The sequence below is a fragment of the Benincasa hispida genome, unplaced genomic scaffold, assembly GCF_009727055.1.
Source record: "Benincasa hispida cultivar B227 unplaced genomic scaffold, ASM972705v1 Contig405, whole genome shotgun sequence".
Classification (NCBI taxonomy): Eukaryota; Viridiplantae; Streptophyta; class Magnoliopsida; order Cucurbitales; family Cucurbitaceae; genus Benincasa; species Benincasa hispida.
In genome coordinates this window covers 63037-82747 of record NW_024064838.1, presented here as the reverse complement: position 1 = coordinate 82747, position 19711 = coordinate 63037, and the positions used below count along the sequence as shown (strand labels likewise).

Genomic DNA, 19711 nt, shown 5'->3' with positions numbered 1-19711 from the left:
ATATTTAAATTCTCTATCATATATCTTACAGTAATGTGTAAAATGATACCTAGACACCATTTTTGTTGTTTCAATCTCCTCAAATAATTTCGGGACTACCAAAGTGCCCTATTTTCTAGATAATAAGTTCGAGAAAAATTAGAGAGGGTAAGATAGTAATTTGAGTTAACTCAATAATTAGATAGTAATTTGAGTTAATTCAACAATTAGACACATATTCTCAACAAAACCTTATAAAAAGACCTAATCATGCAATGATCCTTTGAAACTCATATCAGACTAGTTATAAAAGGGACAATCCTCTTGGAATCTGTCTCTCAAATCTCTCAACCCTCCTTCCTTTTCTTCTTCTTCAACCCAAAATGTCATCCAATTCAATTTCACCTCAAAATCTATTAGTAGTAGACAATTCATTTCTTCCCTACAACAAACCCAAATCACAATCTAATTATAATAAATATGCAAATGATTACATATTAGCCTTCTTCTCTTCCCTATTATTCCTTCTCTCTATTTTCATTATCTTTATTTCCATCTTCAAAAACCTCTCTTTGCCATCTCTCTTCAACAGCACCATTTTCTGGTTCTTCATTTCCAACACTCTCATCTTTATCATTGCTGTTGATTATGGTGTTTTCTCTCTCCCCCAACACAAAAGTTTCCATCTTTATGAAGATTTCTCACCATCCAACCCAAAGTTAAATCATTTTCGACTTCCAAGCTCTTCACTGGTAGTATTTGATGAAAAGAAAGAAACCACACGTGAGAAACTGGAACTTGTGGTTCAAGGTCGACAACTCGATTCTCCATGGAAGATGACTCCGGCGAGAACTTGCCGGCGGAGGAAGTCGGAGAAACCAAAAGGAATTGTGTCAAAGGAGAGCAACAAAATGATGGGGAAGAGATCAGAAAGTGTAAAGTATGAAGCAAAAGAATTAGAAGAAAATGAGTTTGAAAAGATGACAGATGAAGAATTGAATAGAAGAGTGGAGGAGTTTATTCAAAGATTTAATAGACAGATGAGACTTCAAACTAAAATCAACTGAATTAATGTCTTTTTTAAAAAAAAAGGGCCATGAAGGTTTAGTTTTAGAATAATAATAATAATAATGAGGAGTCGAAATGTTTTGTTGTTTGTGGCCGACCTATATTTTGTTTTTTTAAGTTTTGTTTGTGTCTGTAAATTATAGGCTGTATTGAGACTTCCTTGAGATCTGTCTTTTCTTTTTTTTCCATTGTTCTTTTGCTAAAAGTTAAGAGGCTTTTGACTTGCTTTCTTTTTTGTGTTAAAAATAAAATTTGTTAAATTTGTTGCCCTTTGTATTTATTTATTTATTTGTTTGTTAAATTAAAATTTACTTATCCTTGTAATTATGTCTTCAACTTCAAAGAAATGACAGTTAAAACTACAACGAGATTAAAGACAATTAAAAAAATTAAGTGAATTTTTTCTTTTGTATTTGATAATAAACGAAAATGAGAGATAGAGTTATCAATCTTTAAAATGATCATTGATATCTTATCTAGTTCATATATATATATACTTTGAAAATGCTTTAATTAAACAAATATCTTTTTTTTAATAATTATAAATTTGAATGTATTAATTGATTATCATAATTATAAATTTTTAATTTTTTTGAAAATTTGTTGGTGGAGGAATCCAACTTCTGATCTTAATTTTTTTTTTTTTTTTAAGATAAATTCTAATCTAAAGAGTGATAGTACATACTTCAGATAAATTTATATTTGATCTTTTTGGCCAATAAAGCTAGTTAAAAAGTATCATCTTTCAGTGTTTTAATAAGTTGCTACTAATAGTTATATATAATAACAAATCCACTTCAACTAAGAAAAGAAAAGAAAATTGTTTAATTTAAGGGTGTTAATATTATTGCAGATTAAAATATGATTTAATGTATGAAAGCACACCCAAAGAAATTGAGTAAAAAAAGGGGAAAAGTTTCACAAAAAAATGTCAAACTATTTATAAAAATAACAAAAAAAACATTAGTAGATATAGATAGACTTCTATCGACGTCTATCAGTGATAGACTTTTATCAACTTCTATTACTGATAGATATTGGTAGCTCAAGTTAACCTTTTATTTGAGTTAAAAGCCATTTAAAAATTAGACTGAATTATTGCATTAAATTTAGAGATTATGAAACTTTGAATGATTTCCTCATGGTTAAAATAAAAATTAAAGGAAATTATGTCCTAGATAAGTTTTACTTTAAATATTCTAGTACATTGAAACTAATTATGTCCTAGATAAGTTTTACTTTAAATATTCTAGTACATTGAAACTATTCAAATAAAAGCCCATGATTTTATTTTATTTTTTTTGGGTTAAAATTATAGATAGAACTTGACATAGTGGCAACATATCTAAAAGTGAAAACTATATAAATGTCACATTAAGTCAAGTACATCGATTTTATGGTTGATGCGTAAAAATAGATTTTATAGATAATGTTCATGTAACTAGCTAATATCGACAATTAAAGAGAACATAACTCAATTGACATATATATGTGTTAGTAATCGTGGATTCTGTGATTCAAATCCTTCCTTAAGAATGTACTAAAAAAAACACACTAATTCAACAAAAGCATTAAGGAAAAAATAAAATGATAGGTTCCTATTTCCCTTTCTTTTTATAAGTTTGTCTGTCCACTTTGAATGGTAGAAAGAATTTAGAGAAAAATACTTTCTAGTCCTAAGATTTTGAGTCCTAAGTTTTAGAGAAAAATGCTAGCTAATTTTTTTTTATTCCTAAGTTTTAAAATATTAAATTTTTAGTTTTTAAATTTTGAGTTCGAGTTTAATTTAGTTTCAACTTTTTAAATTTTAAAATGTTATCATTTTAATTTTGATATTTGAATTTTATTCTAATTTGGTTCTTAAGTTTCAAGATTATACATTTAACGTTGATTTTTCACTAGATACTCACTTTGAGTCTTTAGTGTTAATGTCTATTAATTAATTTTTAAAAAAATAAAAAGAATTATAATTAATTGATTATCACTCTTGTTTCATCAATATTAAAATTAATTTTAAACTTCGTCACATAATTATGTTAAATAAGTGTAAATCTTGAAACTTAAGAACCAAATTTAAAATAAAATTTAAACCTCAAGGGTAAAATTGAAACATTTTGAAATGTATAGATGAAATTAGAAATCAAATTCAAAACTTAGAGACTAAAAATTTAACATTTTGAAATTTAGGGACCAAATGAAAACTAGAACCAAAATCTAACCCTGTCTCTTATACACATCTAGATGTGTATAAGAGACAGATTTTAGGCAAGGTAATTGTATATCTGAGGGTTGTTCTTGTCTCGTTCTAAGTACTCTCTATCAATAAGACTTTCAATTCGCTTCTTCAAATCAGCTGGCTTTATAGGAAACTTTAACTGTTCAACACAACACAAAAAATCCAGTTCAATATCATCAACGGTCGATTATATCATACCAATTTAACATAATAACAAGATGAATGCATGGGAAACAAAGAAAAAATTGCCTTGTACCTGTTGGAAGAGTTCAGTTATCAGAAGAGTGTGACTTAGCACTTTTCGGGTTTTCATTATTCGAACAATAGCAGCATCAACCTGAGTGCCACGCAAAACAAGTTTAGGGGTCTATGCATCAGTAATCAACTGTTGATTCTGCTGTTTGGTCAGAAATTATAACAAGCCTTTCAAGCCCATTCTTCATTTTCATTTACATTCCAAGTAACTATATCTAACTGTTTGGTTCTTATTAGTTTGTATTCTCAGTTCAGATTATAGGAGTTTAAAGTCTCGCCCTTCAAAGAAAAAAGGGATAAAAGTTAAAAAGAAAAGTGGCTAACCTGATATTGACGGTCCTGAAAGACTCTTTCAGTGGTGCTCGTATTCTCTTCTACAGTTTCCTTCATCTGAATAGCATTTACCTGCATAGTCCACAACAAAACAATGCAATTTCAGCAACCGTAGGAGGTTGAAGTAACATGATCATTCCAGGTGGGCAAAATGGAAAATGGCATACCTTAAGACGGTAAAGTGGAGCAGTAAATCCATCATTGAACACAAATGAATCATTGTCCTCAACGTCTCTACCTTTTGGTATCTAAATATAAGATGGGGGAGGGAAAGAGAGAGAGGTCAGATTCAAAACCCTTGGGAGTAAATTGATATAACTACTTGTTTCCACCAAGAAAAGACATCAAATGAAAATGTCATCCACCTTTTGTAGTACTCTAACTTTTCCACAGGCAAGTGACTGTAAAGTCCTCCTGAGTTCTTTATCCTCAATTCCAGTAGATTCTCTAATATCTTGAAAACTTAATTTCTCGGCATCGTTGAAAAGCATTAAGACCACGGTCTGAATGACAGTACACAGATTCAGATTAAATCTCTCCACGTGGTAAAAATATATATATAAAATGATTTCCAACACCAGTTCATCCAAGAGATGGACAAGAGGATAAAAGAGAATTGCCTGAAAGATCCCTTAAAACAAGCATTAACGCCGAAGAATTAACTCACCTGAAATAGGGAAACTGCCAACTCCTTTTTACCTTTTGGGAACTCGGCTTTCAGCACACAGTGGCCTAATGAATTATGCCACATTAAACGTCTCCCACTGTACTTGCTCAAATAAAACTCCTTGAAAATGTCCTATAAAACAAAGCAAGGGAATCAAAGGACTACTCCAAGTTACTTGTACATTAAGATGCAAATTATTATCTTGCTGTCAACCTGGTAGACATTCAACTCATGGGGAAGCCTAACATCCATGGGAGGATAAGTTGGCCAGTACCTACAGACAGCCCAGGGATTATTGAATTTTCTGTCAAAAGCCTAAGCAATGAATGAGAGCTAATCAGCAAATAATCACGTTAAATACAACTTACCCAGTAGTCAAGACATGAACACTCATCTCAATCCCCATGGGAAGCTTTGTTCTCGCTTGGGATGATTGCTTGAAAGATTCATTGATCTCTTTAGACAATTCAATGTCCTAATAAATACACCATAAAACAAATTTCAGGAGATAGTCTGAGAAACAATTCAAATACAGCACCACCAACTACACATCTAATTTTTTAAATTCCAACTCAAGACAAGTATAGTAATTAGTAGACGTGTGAAGGAAAAAGACTGAAAATATTTTAAAATTGTTGAAAAATTAAAAGAGAGAGGGAGAGAAGAGGAGAGAGAAAAGAAGAGGAAATATGAGAACTTTAGTTCATCAAAAGGTCCTCCCTCTGAACACTAAATCAACATTGTTGTTCTACCCTTTCCCCTAGCCTCAGATATGCGCACAAGCCCATAGACTCTCTCAAAACTCCATGTTCTACCACCTTACATCTTTGAAGCTTATAATGCATAAGGTGAAGTTCATTATTAGGTCTCACTTGGTCATGAGAAAATCATCTCCATCACATCCAGATGCGGAATATCAAGTTATTTCCCTAATTGCTGTGTTTCCTGCAAGAGACAGCAAAACCGGAAGAACATCTTTGTTCTATGTGAGTTTCTACAATGAAGGTATAGGGTCCATCTTCAATCTATACAACTGCTACAGTGCTCTCCTCCCCAAATCAGCCGATGTCTGCTTTAACTCAAACCAGTCACAGTTTTGAAGGAAGGCTAAGGTCATTGGATTAATGTTGATCACTATTGGGTCCTTTTCACTCGAAAGAAATTACAAGAGAGATTTTGTTGAGGTGGAGGATCTTGAATTTTGAGAAGTTATACGATATTAATCATCTGGGCACAGTATACGATATTCTCCAATTTCTATACAATTCAATTGGTGAGTTTTTAAGATTTGCCGTCACTGTCACCCCCTTCTCCTTTGCAATTGTCTTAAAAAATATTTAGTTTCATTTGTCCAACTTACAAAAATAATAATAATCAATCAAAATCAAAACTTAATTTTTTTTTTTTTTTTTTAAAAAAAAGCCATAGGGTAGCAACACTATCCAGTTGAGAAAAGAGAAGAAACGTGTGAGAATTCATAATAGTTTTAATCATATGAAAACAAGCAAACTACCAATTAGGTAACACCTTCAAACTCCAACCAGCACCATACAAAACCAATTTTTATAAGAAAAAATTATTCAATTAAGGCTCAAATGCAGCCTACAAACAAAAACTAGGAGCAAGGATGCCATTTGAAGTCAACTGAAATTAAATCTTCATAACAACTAACCACAATTCACAACTACTGGAGAGATTTTGGAAATAAATTCCAGAAGTACGCACCTTAAACATTCCTTCAAGTTTGTTCGTAAACTGACTACCACACTCGGTCTTCAGCTGTAATAAAGCTAAAAGAACTAGTTAGTTTTATTAAATCACCCGTGAGTTAAAGAATTAGTTAAGAATTTGTTTACATGATTAGTAAACAATGGTTAACAATCACTATTGAAAATTGAATAAGAAAATTTTATCTCTGACTTTGGAAATCATAGACTTCTCTGCATCAATGGAAGCACTCTTTCCTAGAAGTAGACGCTTTGCTAGATCCTTCTTGTAAAAGGCTTCAAACACATCCTTGCCCTGCAATAAACAAAATGAAGCAGGCAATAAGAATTGTTACTCCATGTCAAACATAAATGAGCTTAAGCTATGGCGAAGTGATAAAAATTAAAGAAAATAATTCCAGATCAATTAGATCTCCCCATGACTCTTTCCACTAACAATGATAACCACCTGAATAAACCTGAACAGAACCAACACTTTGTCCAGTGTACCCTCCAATTCTTCTTCAGAAGTACCCTTATTTCCAGCACGAAGCTTCTCATCCAGAAATTTTGCAATCAGTTCAGCGGGACGATTCTACAGAAAAAAGAGAAAATGTTATGTGGTTAGATCACATAATTGAACATAGATGAACTGATAGATAAAAAATGTTAAATGCATTTTAAGACATGAAAAGCGTTTTGGAAGGATAAGACATGAAAAGTTGATGAAGCAGCCGAAAGGTCTTGAAAGTAATATAGATCCGCAGAACTAATTCACACATTGATGCAAGTTAGGTCCATAGTTTTTACATTTAATAAATAAAATGGAAGTCCAAAATTGATCACGTTACATCATCTAAAGAAAAAAGATGTAAGTTAAACTTCTGCTAATCATGCCTATAGCACTTGGCTGATCGAATAGCATTGCTTCTTCCCCTTTATTCTTCACTCAACAAGCTGAAACATTAATTCTCAATTTTTTTTTTCCTCTTAATAAAGAATACGATGGAAGTCCAAAATTGATCACGTTACATAATCTAAAGAAAAAAGATGTAAGTTAAACTTCTGCTAATCATGCCTATAGCACTTGGCTGATCGAATAGCATTGCTTCTTCCCCTTTATTCTTCACTCAACAAGCTGAAACATTAATTCTCAATTTTTTTTTCTCTTAATAAAGGGCGTGTCCTGTCTGACTCTCAACATCACCAGGTATACATTTTTAGACACTAGTAACAAAGTACGCCAGACATAATTTTACCAGTTACAGGCTTATTATTCAATTATGCTGCAGTTTAAGAATGTACGCCCACTTCTTATTTTAATTACGTACAACAATTAATGGGAAAACTCTATTAAAAAAGGAAAACAAAAAAGCAAACATGAAGAGAGTGGTACCTGACGGAGATTAATAAGATGTTCTAAGGCATCCTTTATTGTATTGCAAAAAGCTTCATTCTTGGAAAAGCTTTCTTCCCATATTGTATCAAGAGAAGCCTTAAATTCTAAAAGTGATGAGACCATATCTTTGTCCTTCTCATCATCCATGACAATATTTTGCCCAGTTCTTCGTATATACGAGCTAAGGGCTTGTCTTAATGATTCGAGAGCATTGACTCTTGAAATAAGTGTGTACATTCTCAGAAGGTCTCCCATACGGTTCCCATCCATCAGCAATGTAAAACCCTAAAGCCAATGATAATTCTAAATAAATATTGGAGTTATGCTAGAAAACAATATGGAAGAAGAACAAGAACTTATCATAGAATATAAATCTGAGTTCTTAATGGAACCTTATCGAGAATTGCAGATATATGACGTTCAAGGAGTTGTCTTTCTGTAGTTGCTATCAATGGCTTTCTTGTACTTGAATCAAGATAGTGCAAACATCTATCTTGCTCTGCCTGCAACCTTCCCTGAAATAACAGGTCAAGAACTAGAATTAACATAAATGGATGGTTAACATACAGTTATTCAATGGACACAATATGCAATCTCTTTTGTACCAAGGAATCTAGCAAGCCGTTCACATTCACTAATATGTTATTCAACGGTTTATTTCATTAGAGTGGATGCCTTTTTCGTAGGTTGTCTCCCTTTTCTGTGAGCTCTTGATTTTGTACGCCATTGTGTTCTTTTTTTTTTTTTTTAATGAAAATTCAGTTGTTCATTAGAAAATAATTTTTTTTTTAAAAAAAAAAACAATAACAATAACAATAAAAAAAACAACAAACAATGACAGACAAAGAATGCACACCTCTGCATGCTTTAAATATTCTGAAACATCTGACTGCTGAATGTGTTTCATGCTTCAGCAGCATAAAACTCAAAGTGTATTCAAGGAATGGCTTTTCAAAGCTTTCTGAGTATATTCCTAGTGCGGTAACATCTTCAAAAGGTGGTTGAGGAGAGTCCGATTAATTGCTTCACCTAGCCTAAAAGACCAATGAAAAATCCATGTTAATCAATATTTTACATAATAAATAAATAAGATTCTTTTAATATGGAATAATCCAACAAATAAACCGATTTACAACAATAACAAAAAAATCAAAACAAATTTCCGCCATCAGCAAAATTGGCCTGTGTGTTTATGAAATTCTGAAATTTTACACACAGTGGAAAAGAGCAAATTACAAAATTCCAATATAAACCAACCTACACATACAGATATGTAATGCCTCGTTTGGATTGCAGGCCATTAACAATTTTGTCAACTTTAAATGATCATAATAATAAAATAAAATAAACAAGCACCAATAATTTCAATGGACAAGGAGATTCACCGATATCAGGTTGGGTTACTGATATGTAATGAATAATATAAACAATGTTCAACTTAAATAATAATAATAATAAAATAAAATAAACGAGCACCGAATAATTTCAATGGGCAAGGAGATTCACCAATATCAGGATTACTGATAAGTAATGAATATAACAGAAAAATGAAATTTTCAACCATCAAAGATATTTTGGATTAAACACTTCTCCCATTCAAAAAGTACGGAAAGAAAATATGCCTCCCGTCTCTCTTCCCTGCCATAGACCTATCCTTTTCTAGCTCCAATCACCATGGCCTCCAACCGCCGATAACCCCTTCTCTCTTCCATCACACTGTGTTGATTAATATTGATCGGAAAATCTTCTCTCTCACACGATCTCTTTTCAGTTTCAAACTTTCTGAACAAACCCAATCCAACATTCATTCGATTTCTATCTCATGGAAATCCCTTGAATGGCTAGCCTCATCCTTCCAAGCTCTATTCAAGACCCCTGCAACCACAAATTTTTCAGAAAGTTGATTGACGATGGCAATACTCTTTGGATTGAAAAACACAGAATACGGGTACTTTGCCCAGCTTACCCTTTTAGAGTAATCTGGCCACCGCTCCATTATCCATGTCCCTGCTATGAATGACAAAAGAGGCTGGTCTCATTCTTTTCTTTGGTTTCAGACTATCCTGGGAAGCCCAAATCACAGAACAGTGCAACTCTTAGCACTATTACACAAACGTATAAAGCAGCAAGTTCAATCAAGAAGCTTTGCAATTTCCAACAATGACATTCCCCCATCGATTCTTGGCAGTCCCAGCTCCTCCCAGCCCCCCTGCTACCACATTTAAACTGGCAAGACATGTGAACATGTGGTTGTTCAGAGGTTTGCTTATAATGATTGTTGGCCGAGTACCCAAGATTCCCTCCAAACTTTTCTATCATCTCAACATCTCTGATGACAAAGCCTTGCTACATGTCTATAGTTCGGCAATCTCTCAAAAACTTTGTGCTAATTCGGATTGGACAACCATTTGCCCTTTGAAACTTAAGTTTCTTTCACCATCCATATCTTCTCTTTTCCAACAGCAAATGGTGCATCACGTGGAGGCTGGATTAATGCGCTTCTTACTCATTGGACTGAAGTAATCTTTAAGTACATTGGTGACATATGTGTTGGTTTTGTTCAAATCTCAAATCAAACGGAACGTGGGTTGGATCTTACTTTTGCTCGCTTGAAGAAGATCAAGGAAAACACGTGAGGCCTCATTCCATTTGAAGTACGTCTACTAAAGGAGTTGGCCAACGAGAAAACTATTGGTTCAAATTCAATCAGCCGGTGTCAGAGCTCAGGACACGCCGCACCTCCTTACCTACACAAGGAAATAGCCTTAAAGGGGTTGCTAAAAATGTGGATCTCATTGATTCTCGATTAAATGAAAAAGGCAAGTCCATATTTTTTTAACCAAATCAATCGGTCCCTCCTCTCCCCCATATCTGCCACCTTTGACTGAATCTCCTACAATTATGGAGAAGATAAATCTCCCTCCTTCCCTCACCATAAATGACCAAACTGTGGGCCCACAATTTGACCCTTTACCTCTTTCCAATTCAACCGAAAACCCTAGCCATAATCCTTTACCCGAGTCAACTCCATCATTTAGTTTCCAAAACCAACCTAGCAGCCCCTCCAATTCATCATCTCCATCCTTCACATAGCCCCCTCTTTCCACAGTTACTTTTAGCGCAGGTCCCACCACTTTACAAGTTGGTACTTTGAGTTCCACCTCAGCCAACAAACCAAACCTTCCTTTTACTAGTTATGATCCTGAAGGTTACCTATCCAACCCTTTCTGAGAAACTGATTTGATTGCTTAACCTCTTGATATGGCCATCTTTGGTGATCAGCCGATTGACACTAACCACCTGCCAATACATATTCTTCCCCCTCCTGCTTCAAACCTTAATCACAAACAAAATCTCTCACTTTCTCCCCCTATCAACCACGAGCCCATTTCCCCTTTCCTTGCCCTTCACCATCAACCAATCAACCAACAACCACCATCCTCTCCTCCCTCCTTACCCATCAGTCTTCATGATTTGGTTTCCCAATTGTCTTTACATGATTTATGTGTTATGGCTATTCCTTCTATCCCTCCTTCTACCTCCAAAACCAAGAAAATTACCAATACCAATAGTAAAAAACCAAAGCTTCACAGGGAATTGCAAGGCCTTTTTTCTTCAGTCTTCTATGAAAGAACTGCCATTTTGATTATTAGGGAGGGCTCATCCAAGCATCCATGAAATTCCTCACATGGAATGTCTGGGGTCTTGATTCGTGAAAGAAACGTGCTTTGGTTAAGAAGCTAATTCAACAACATAACCCTAGTATTGTTCTACTACAAGAAACAAAGTTGTTAGCTGTTGATTCTTCTTTCATTAAATCTATTTGGAGTTCCTCATTCATTGGTTGGACTGTTATGGATGCTATTGATTCGCTTTGGAATGAGCCTGACTTTTCTATCCTTGAGGTTATTCGGGGCCACTTTTCTGCTTCAGTTCATGTATCCTTGTCTGAGGGTTTTTCTTTCTGGCTTTCGGCAGTTTATGGCCATCTGATAATGCTTTTAGATATGATTTCTGGCAAGAGCTTGATGATTTAGCTGGTTCGAGAGGGGAAAATTGGGTCATTGGTGGTGACTTTAATGTCACTAGATGGTCTTGGGAAAAGTCACATGACAGAACAATTTCCTCTAGCATGCATGCCTTCAATCAATGGATTACAGATTATCAATTACAGGATATTCCTCTGTCGAATGGTTGCTTTACATGGTCGAGTTTCAGTCCTACACAATATCTACCTCTACTTGATCGATTTCTACTTACAGAGAATTGTCTACGTAAATTTGGGTCAGTTACTCTCAAATATTTGGATCGCATCACATCTGATCATTTTCCCAAGTATTGATTGGGGTCCTCGCCCTTTCAGATTTGAAAACTCCTGGCTTCAAGTGCCTTCTTTCCATCCCTTGGTGGAGAATTGGTGGAATTGCCACCCGATTACCGATTGACCTGGGCATGGTCTTATGTTGAAGCTTCAGGGTTTGAAAGCTATTATTCGTGATTGGAATACCAATTGGTGCAGTGAGGCTACTAATCTTTGTTCTCTTGTCTCACAGTTAACCAATTTAGATGCCCGAGAAGACAAAGAGGCCCTTAATGAGGAACAACTTAATAGACATTGTATACTTCTTGAACAGATTGAAACCCTGACTATTCAAGATCACATTCATTGGCAGCAGTGTTGCAAGCTGAAATGGCTTCTTGAGGGTGATGAAAACACACGGTTTTTCCATAGAATTGTTGCTGCCCGACGCCATAAGTCCTCTATTACGGAAATTCGCTCCATGGATGGCACTAGGCTTGACTTCTCATAAAATTGAGGCTGAATTCTTGTCATTTTACTCATCTCTCTTCAAAAAAGACATGGGTCAGCATTTTCTTCCAACTAATCTTCAGCAGAATCCTATTTCATCCTCACAAGCCATAGATCTCGAGCGTCCCTTTACTGATGATGAGGTATTTGCTACTGTCTCCTCTCTAAGTGTTAGTAAATCTCCCGGTCCATATGGTTTTACACTTGAATTTTTCAAGTTTTTCTGAACTACTCTTAAATATGATATGATGTTAGTCATTAACGAATTTTACAATTCTGGGATTATTAACGTGAAACTAAATGAGACTTATATCTGTCTGATTCCTATGAAGTTGACTCGAGATATGTTTCTGATTATAGACTTATTAGTCTCATTCCTTGTGCTTACAAGATTATTGCCCGTGTTTTATCAAATCGTTTAAAGAAGGTTCTTCCTTTTACCATCTCGCCCAATCAGCTTGCTTTTGTGGCTAACAGACAGATTCTTGATGCTTCCTTGATGGCAAATGAGCTCATTGATGATGCTTCCTTTTACCAGCTCGGCATTGGGTCATATTGGTACTCATCCTATTGGTCATTCAGATTTTACTCCGACCCATTTACAGTTTGCTGATGACACTTTATTGTTCTCTACTACTGAGCGATCTGCCATACAGAACTTGTTTGACATTGTCCATATTTTTTAATGTGCTTCAGGCCTTAAAATTAATCTTGCTAAGAGTGAGCTTCTTGGGATACATGTCTCCGACTCTGACTTTGACTGGTTGTTGCATTCTTTTGGTTGCAAACGAGGTTACTAGCCAGCTTCTTATTTAGGGCTTCTTTTTGGTGGTAACTCTAAATCTGTTTTGTTTTGGCAGCCCGTGATTAAGAGGTTTTAGCATAAACTTCATAATTGGAAGTATTCAATATATTTCAAAGGGGGGTCGTCATACACTCATTCAAGCTACACTTTCTAGCCTCCCAACTTATTATTTGTCTTTGTTTAAGGCTCCTTCCTCTGTTATTAATTGCCTGGATAAATTGGTCCAAGATTTCTTTTGGGAGGGCTCTTTTGGTGATGGTGGTGTGCATGATGTGAATTGGATGGTTTCTCAGCGTCCTCAATTATTGGGTGGCCTTGGCATTGGCAATTTTAAACATCGAAATTCTACTCTTCTTGTGAAATGGACCTGCCGTTTTTTAACTGAGCATGACGCTTTATGCAGGAAGCTCATTGTTGCCAAGTATTATTCCTCTAATTGTGTTTGGCCCTCTCCTATCTCTGGTGTTTCTTCTAAAGCACCTTGGAGGTACATCTGTCATTTTACGAGTTGATTGCTAATTGGGTTAGCCGCCGTATTGGTGATGGTTCAACTACGTCCTTCTGGAACGACTCTTGGCTTAGTTGTGGAGTCCTTGCCACCACTTATTCGCGGCTTTTTCGTCTTGTGCAACATCCTAAGGTTACAGTTGCTAATGCTTGGAACTCTTCCATGTCTGCTTGGAATTTGAACCTACGTCGTAATCTTACTGAGTTGGAGATTGCTGAATGGGCTTCATTATCCCTTCATCTAACATCTGTCTGATTGCGTTCCTCCCCTGATACTAGAGGTTGTGGCCGATTGATCTTTCTTTGGGCTTTACTATTAAGTCTCTTATGGTTGATCTAATGGGTGTTCTGGATTCGGATTTGACTGATCTTTACTCAGTGATTTGGAAGGATAGATATCCTAAGAAGATCAAAATCTTTCTTTGGGAACTCACCTGGGGTGCCATTGATCGTTTATAGCCCCGTATGCCTTATATGTCTCTTTCTCCATCTTGGTGTCATATTTGTCACAAACATGTTGAATCATCGGTTCATCTATTTTTTCACTATCCTTTTGCTATTGGCATTTGCAACCTTCTCTTGCCTCTTTTTGGTTGGTCTTTCACTTGTCCTAATGACATTTCTGATGCTTTGGCCTCAGTGTTAGTGGGTCATCCTTTTGGTGGAACTAAGAAGGTCATTTGGTTGGCCTTTATCCGTGCTTTCCTTTGGTGCTTATGGGGTGAAAGGAACAGACGACTTTTTCATGATACATGTTTTTCTACTGCTCGCTTTTTTGAGTTAGTTTTGTCTACTGCTTTTTCTTGGTGTAAATTAAAGCACTCGTTCACTCAGTTCAGCTTATCTTTTTTAGTCAATCATTGGAAATCCCTANAGATATGTGGAGACATACAAGTGGATTGTGTTTAAGTGATAACCTAAATGGTCAGTAGTCTATGGATAAGGTTGGGTACCTTATCCTGGTGACACTACGAGTATAACCAGCTTTGTAGGTGTTACAAATGTCGTAAAGTACTACAAATGGTCTGATCCTGATCATTCATGTATTAGACATGCGAACAGGGATATTCTATACAAAGGAGTTTGTATAAGACTGGACCACGAAATATTTAGTCTTGTTATATAATGTCGTTCATAATAGAGACTTTCATTTCACTAAGATGACCATAGTTAACATGACCTTAATCCTGAATGAGTTGTGAACTCCTGCCTATGAGGGTGGTCCTTTGATTTGCATAGGTGAAAGTGACTAGATAGCCGACTCAACAAGCCTACCATTTTGGGGATTCATCTAATTAGGGAGTTGGGAACTCGGCTACACAAGAAGAAATTCACTCATTCCTCAAAGCAGGGGTAAGTAGATAAATTGCTCATTTAAGAGCTGATTCCAGGCCTTGAGCAATGTGGCACCATACCCTCCCTTGGCACGAGGGAGGTTTAGTCATAATGGGACTATGATCTATTGTTCATTAGAGGAATCAGTGGTACTTAAGGAGTTAGATGTAACTACAGAGGCAAAACGGTAATTTGGCTTAACTATACTTACGAGCGATTTGTGAAGGGTCATCGTACTGTTGATTGGTTATATCCAATGGACACACAAATATATCTATAGTGCGAAGAGTTCAGTTATCGGTCTTTAGTGGAGTGCCCCTCAGTTAATGGATGGTGGATAATGCGATTAAAAAGTTTAATCAGTTATTCACGTACCATTGGAGCTTCAAGCTACAAATTCATAAGGTCCTCTTGGTAGCTCAATAGATTTAAGTTGAGAATTAGTTTTTGGGTTAATTAGAAATGTTCAAATTAATAAGAGAGAATTTGATTATATATGATATAATTAAATTAGTTCAATTATATATGACATAATTAACATAATGTATTTGATACATTATTGTTTAATTGGAGAAACAAATATTTGAATATGATTTATATATATTTTCTATGAATTAGATTCATAGTTATTAGATTTAGTATAAATATGATTTATAATAAATGTCATAAAATAGAAAAAAAGAACTATGGTTTATATATTGTATATGATGCAATATTAAACTATAGGTTATAAATATAATATGATAAGTTAATTATCATATTTATTAATTATATGATATTTATCATTTTTCTCTCTAACCACCCTTACTGAGTAGCTATTTGGTTTTATGGAAAAACTGGGATAAATAAAAATTGGTTTTATTATTCTAAAAAGGAGAAGGATTACTCGATAGAGTGACTACACGCTTTTTGAGAGACTAAACGATCAAGTAGGAAGTCTATGCGATAGACTAATTCGTCTACACGATAGTGTTGTTCACTATACGATCATCTTCCTCCTTAAACTCCAAACTTCCTAAAGGAACTCTCATACAAGAGTGTCTATGAGTAGAAGCGGATCTTTTTTATTTCATTGTGACAGAATTTCCATACACACATTCTAACATACAAATATGCATTGTAAACACTAATTACTGGCACACTTTAAAAGATAAATACAAAAGACCGAGAGACTTACCAGTTGAAAACAGTCTTCACAAGAACTCGGTCTAACGTGAGTGAACTCCTCTCACTCTTTCTCATCCAGCAAGTAATCGCCTAGCACCACCACGATCGTCTACACGATCAACAGCACATGAACAACAAACAACCGGGGATGACACCACCACTCAAAGCCCTCAGTATTCTTAGAGTGAGAATCCAAATGGTGGACTTTGATGGAATTGGTAGAGAAGAGGAGGAAAAGTGATCGTGTACTACGAACAAGAAAGTGGGAGAAAGGGAATGACTATCGTATAGTTGGGTGCTTGGTCATTTAGATCGGGGTACTGATCGTGTAGGTATAGCTAAGCGATCGTCTATCAAAGGTAAGCGAACGTTTAGTTATGCTCGGTGCGCTAAACAATTGTCTAGCAAAGGTAAGCGATCGTTTAAGAAATCACGGGTGATCATTTAGTTACGTGGGTGTGTGATCGTTTAGGAAGGCGGGCACTATCGTATAGGCTCTCAACACTAAGCGATCANGAGTTGATTGCTAATTGGGTTAGCCGCCGTATTGGTGATGGTTCAACTACGTCCTTCTGGAACGACTCTTGGCTTAGTTGTGGAGTCCTTGCCACCACTTATTCGCGGCTTTTTCGTCTTGTGCAACATCCTAAGGTTACAGTTGCTAATGCTTGGAACTCTTCCATGTCTGCTTGGAATTTGAACCTACGTCGTAATCTTACTGAGTTGGAGATTGCTGAATGGGCTTCATTATCCCTTCATCTAACATCTGTCTGATTGCGTTCCTCCCCTGATACTAGAGGTTGTGGCCGATTGATCTTTCTTTGGGCTTTACTATTAAGTCTCTTATGGTTGATCTAATGGGTGTTCTGGATTCGGATTTGACTGATCTTTACTCAGTGATTTGGAAGGATAGATATCCTAAGAAGATCAAAATCTTTCTTTGGGAACTCACCTGGGGTGCCATTGATCGTTTATAGCCCCGTATGCCTTATATGTCTCTTTCTCCATCTTGGTGTCATATTTGTCACAAACATGTTGAATCATCGGTTCATCTATTTTTTCACTATCCTTTTGCTATTGGCATTTGCAACCTTCTCTTGCCTCTTTTTGGTTGGTCTTTCACTTGTCCTAATGACATTTCTGATGCTTTGGCCTCAGTGTTAGTGGGTCATCCTTTTGGTGGAACTAAGAAGGTCATTTGGTTGGCCTTTATCCGTGCTTTCCTTTGGTGCTTATGGGGTGAAAGGAACAGACGACTTTTTCATGATACATGTTTTTCTACTGCTCGCTTTTTTGAGTTAGTTTTGTCTACTGCTTTTTCTTGGTGTAAATTAAAGCACTCGTTCACTCAGTTCAGCTTATCTTTTTTAGTCAATCATTGGAAATCCCTATTGTAGTTTCATTCATCGGGGTCTTCTCCTTATACATATCAATAAACAGTTTCTTTTACCAAAAAAAAGATATTTGAGATCATTTCAACTAAAATTTAGTCCCCAAACTACTATCCAAGAGTTTAACCCATAGACACATGGGGTCTCAAACAAAAAGGATCATATACAAAAACTTGACCCTGCCAATAAATATTAACTCCATGACTTAGACAAACTCATATTATACTATGATATTTTACAATACAACAAAGAATATCTATTTATTAGAATCTACGGTGAACAAAGATTAGATAAGCATATCGTATCTGGTGTTTGATCCATAAAATTGAAAATTCATGGAAGGAGGAAGAGGCCAAAAGTGAATAACTCAATGAGGAAAAAAAAAATTCACAGAGATATTGACTGATAAGGCATTTCTTTGATCGTTCTGCTAGCACTGATGGCAGCATGTCCAATATTTCCAAGCTCCCAATAGTTTTCAAAATAAAGCAGAAAAATGAGTTTGTAGTTTTCGCAGCTTTAAATTCCACAAATATTTCATTTCAAATACACCCACAAATCAAAGAAAGACCGAAGTCCAAACTAATGTAGAAGCTTAAAAACATTAATCAAAGAATGGAGTAAGTGACCTTTCATTGTTGTGTTTGCACAATGGTGTGATCCAAATATGGGACTATCTAAACATATGTGACTTTCTAATGAGGAAAAAGATTAGGGAAATATACAGAGGAAGGAACTCAATGACATGTGAAGAATAAAGGGAACAAGATTGATTCAGAAAAGTATGGTTCAAAAGCAGAGATGACAACCATCTCCAATTGTAAGGTGCACAATGCTTTTAAGAAAGGGAAAATCTTGTGGCTGAATGCCTTTAAGGCAACGGCTGGTCTATGGCTAGAAAGGAACAACCAAATCATTTGAGGCAAAGACAGAGGTTAGGAGATAGTCATTGGCCTAACCATATTTCCTGTTTCAATGATAATTCTTCTTGAACAGTTCTGGTATTAACTGGAATTGTTGTCCTTGTCTTTTATAAAATTCTCAGTGGCAGGATATCACTTCGAATTCATTTTCACAAAATCAATGAAAAGAGCTTCTTCTTACAATATATATAGATAGGGAGTTAAATATCTTTGAAAAGAAAAGAGTCTCATAATTGCTTATCAATCCTCATTCTGAAGCACAAAAACCTTTATCAGGATCTGCCATAACCATTTTTGTCAATAGCTTATACCATCCAAATAAACCAAAGACTGCTAATAACTTCTTCCAAATACATCCATCTTTGTAGACACCTATATCATGTTTCTTTTGCTAAATCCTTATGGGATTTAATCACGTGGAGTTTTGGTTGGAAGATTGCTCTACCCAACAATAATATGGTCTCTATTAAACATCACTCTACTTTTTTTTATGAAACAACTTTCATTGAGAAAAAAAATGAAAGAATACACAAGCATAACCCACAAAAAAGGGAACTCCCTCTACCATCCTACTTGGACATCCAAAGGAGATTCTTTGGTTCAATTACATTCGAGCTTTCTTATGGTCTCTTTTGATTGATTGGAATTCACCCATCTTTGTAGACACCAACAAGATTTTCAATCTTTTTATTATATGATATAAGATTAAATTCGCCTTCACCCATCAGCTTAAGCTTTTGGATCAATCGGTGATTTAAAATGGTATCAGAGCAGGTGGTCTAGGGAGGTCCTATGTTCAAACCCCCTGCAATGTTACTTCCACTCTAATTAATATTAATTTCCACTTGGGTTTTCTTCATATTTCAAGTCCACAAGTGAGGGAGAATGTTAGATGATACAAGACTAAATTCTCTTACCATGCACTTTAAGCTTTGGGTCAATCTATGATTTAAGAACTTTATTTCTTTGGTTATTTTTACAGTCTTACATGATGTAAATTGGTTTTACCATTTTGTAATTACTGCTTAAAAATCTCTTGTCACATTGGAGTTTTTTTTTTTTTTTTTTTTTTTTTAAAATATCCAATAGGATTTCTTTAGTATATTTTATTTTAAATTAATGAAAGGAAT

General features: G+C 35.2%; 2 protein-coding genes across 2 annotated transcripts in view; one reads left to right on the top strand and one right to left on the bottom strand.

Moving 5' to 3' along the window:
* The first annotated feature begins 274 nt into the window (after positions 1 to 274).
* LOC120069472 lies at positions 275 to 1307 on the top strand. Its single transcript, XM_039021244.1, has one exon. It carries the CDS (start codon positions 363 to 365, stop codon positions 1044 to 1046), a length of 684 nt encoding a protein of 227 aa, XP_038877172.1. The 5' UTR covers positions 275 to 362; the 3' UTR covers positions 1047 to 1307.
* A 1980-nt stretch (positions 1308 to 3287) lies between these two features.
* Positions 3288 to 19711, bottom strand: part of LOC120069470 (cullin-4-like) — a 28722-nt gene continuing 12298 nt past the window's right edge. The window contains 16 exon segments of the mRNA XM_039021242.1: positions 3288 to 3422; positions 3540 to 3620; positions 3863 to 3943; positions 4039 to 4119; positions 4237 to 4374; positions 4539 to 4670; positions 4752 to 4812; positions 4907 to 5013; positions 6264 to 6317; positions 6459 to 6560; positions 6714 to 6839; positions 7641 to 7928; positions 8036 to 8158; positions 8500 to 8551; positions 8553 to 8628; positions 8631 to 8677. Of these exon segments, the coding sequence (XP_038877170.1) occupies positions 3309 to 3422; positions 3540 to 3620; positions 3863 to 3943; positions 4039 to 4119; positions 4237 to 4374; positions 4539 to 4670; positions 4752 to 4812; positions 4907 to 5013; positions 6264 to 6317; positions 6459 to 6560; positions 6714 to 6839; positions 7641 to 7928; positions 8036 to 8158; positions 8500 to 8551; positions 8553 to 8628; positions 8631 to 8677 (1663 nt within the window). The 3' untranslated portion in view covers positions 3288 to 3308.

Excerpts from the sequence above, each read along its gene's own strand:
- LOC120069472 (XM_039021244.1), top strand. The coding sequence starts at position 363 with ATGTCATCCAATTCAATTTCACCTCAAAATCTATTAGTAGTAGACAAT.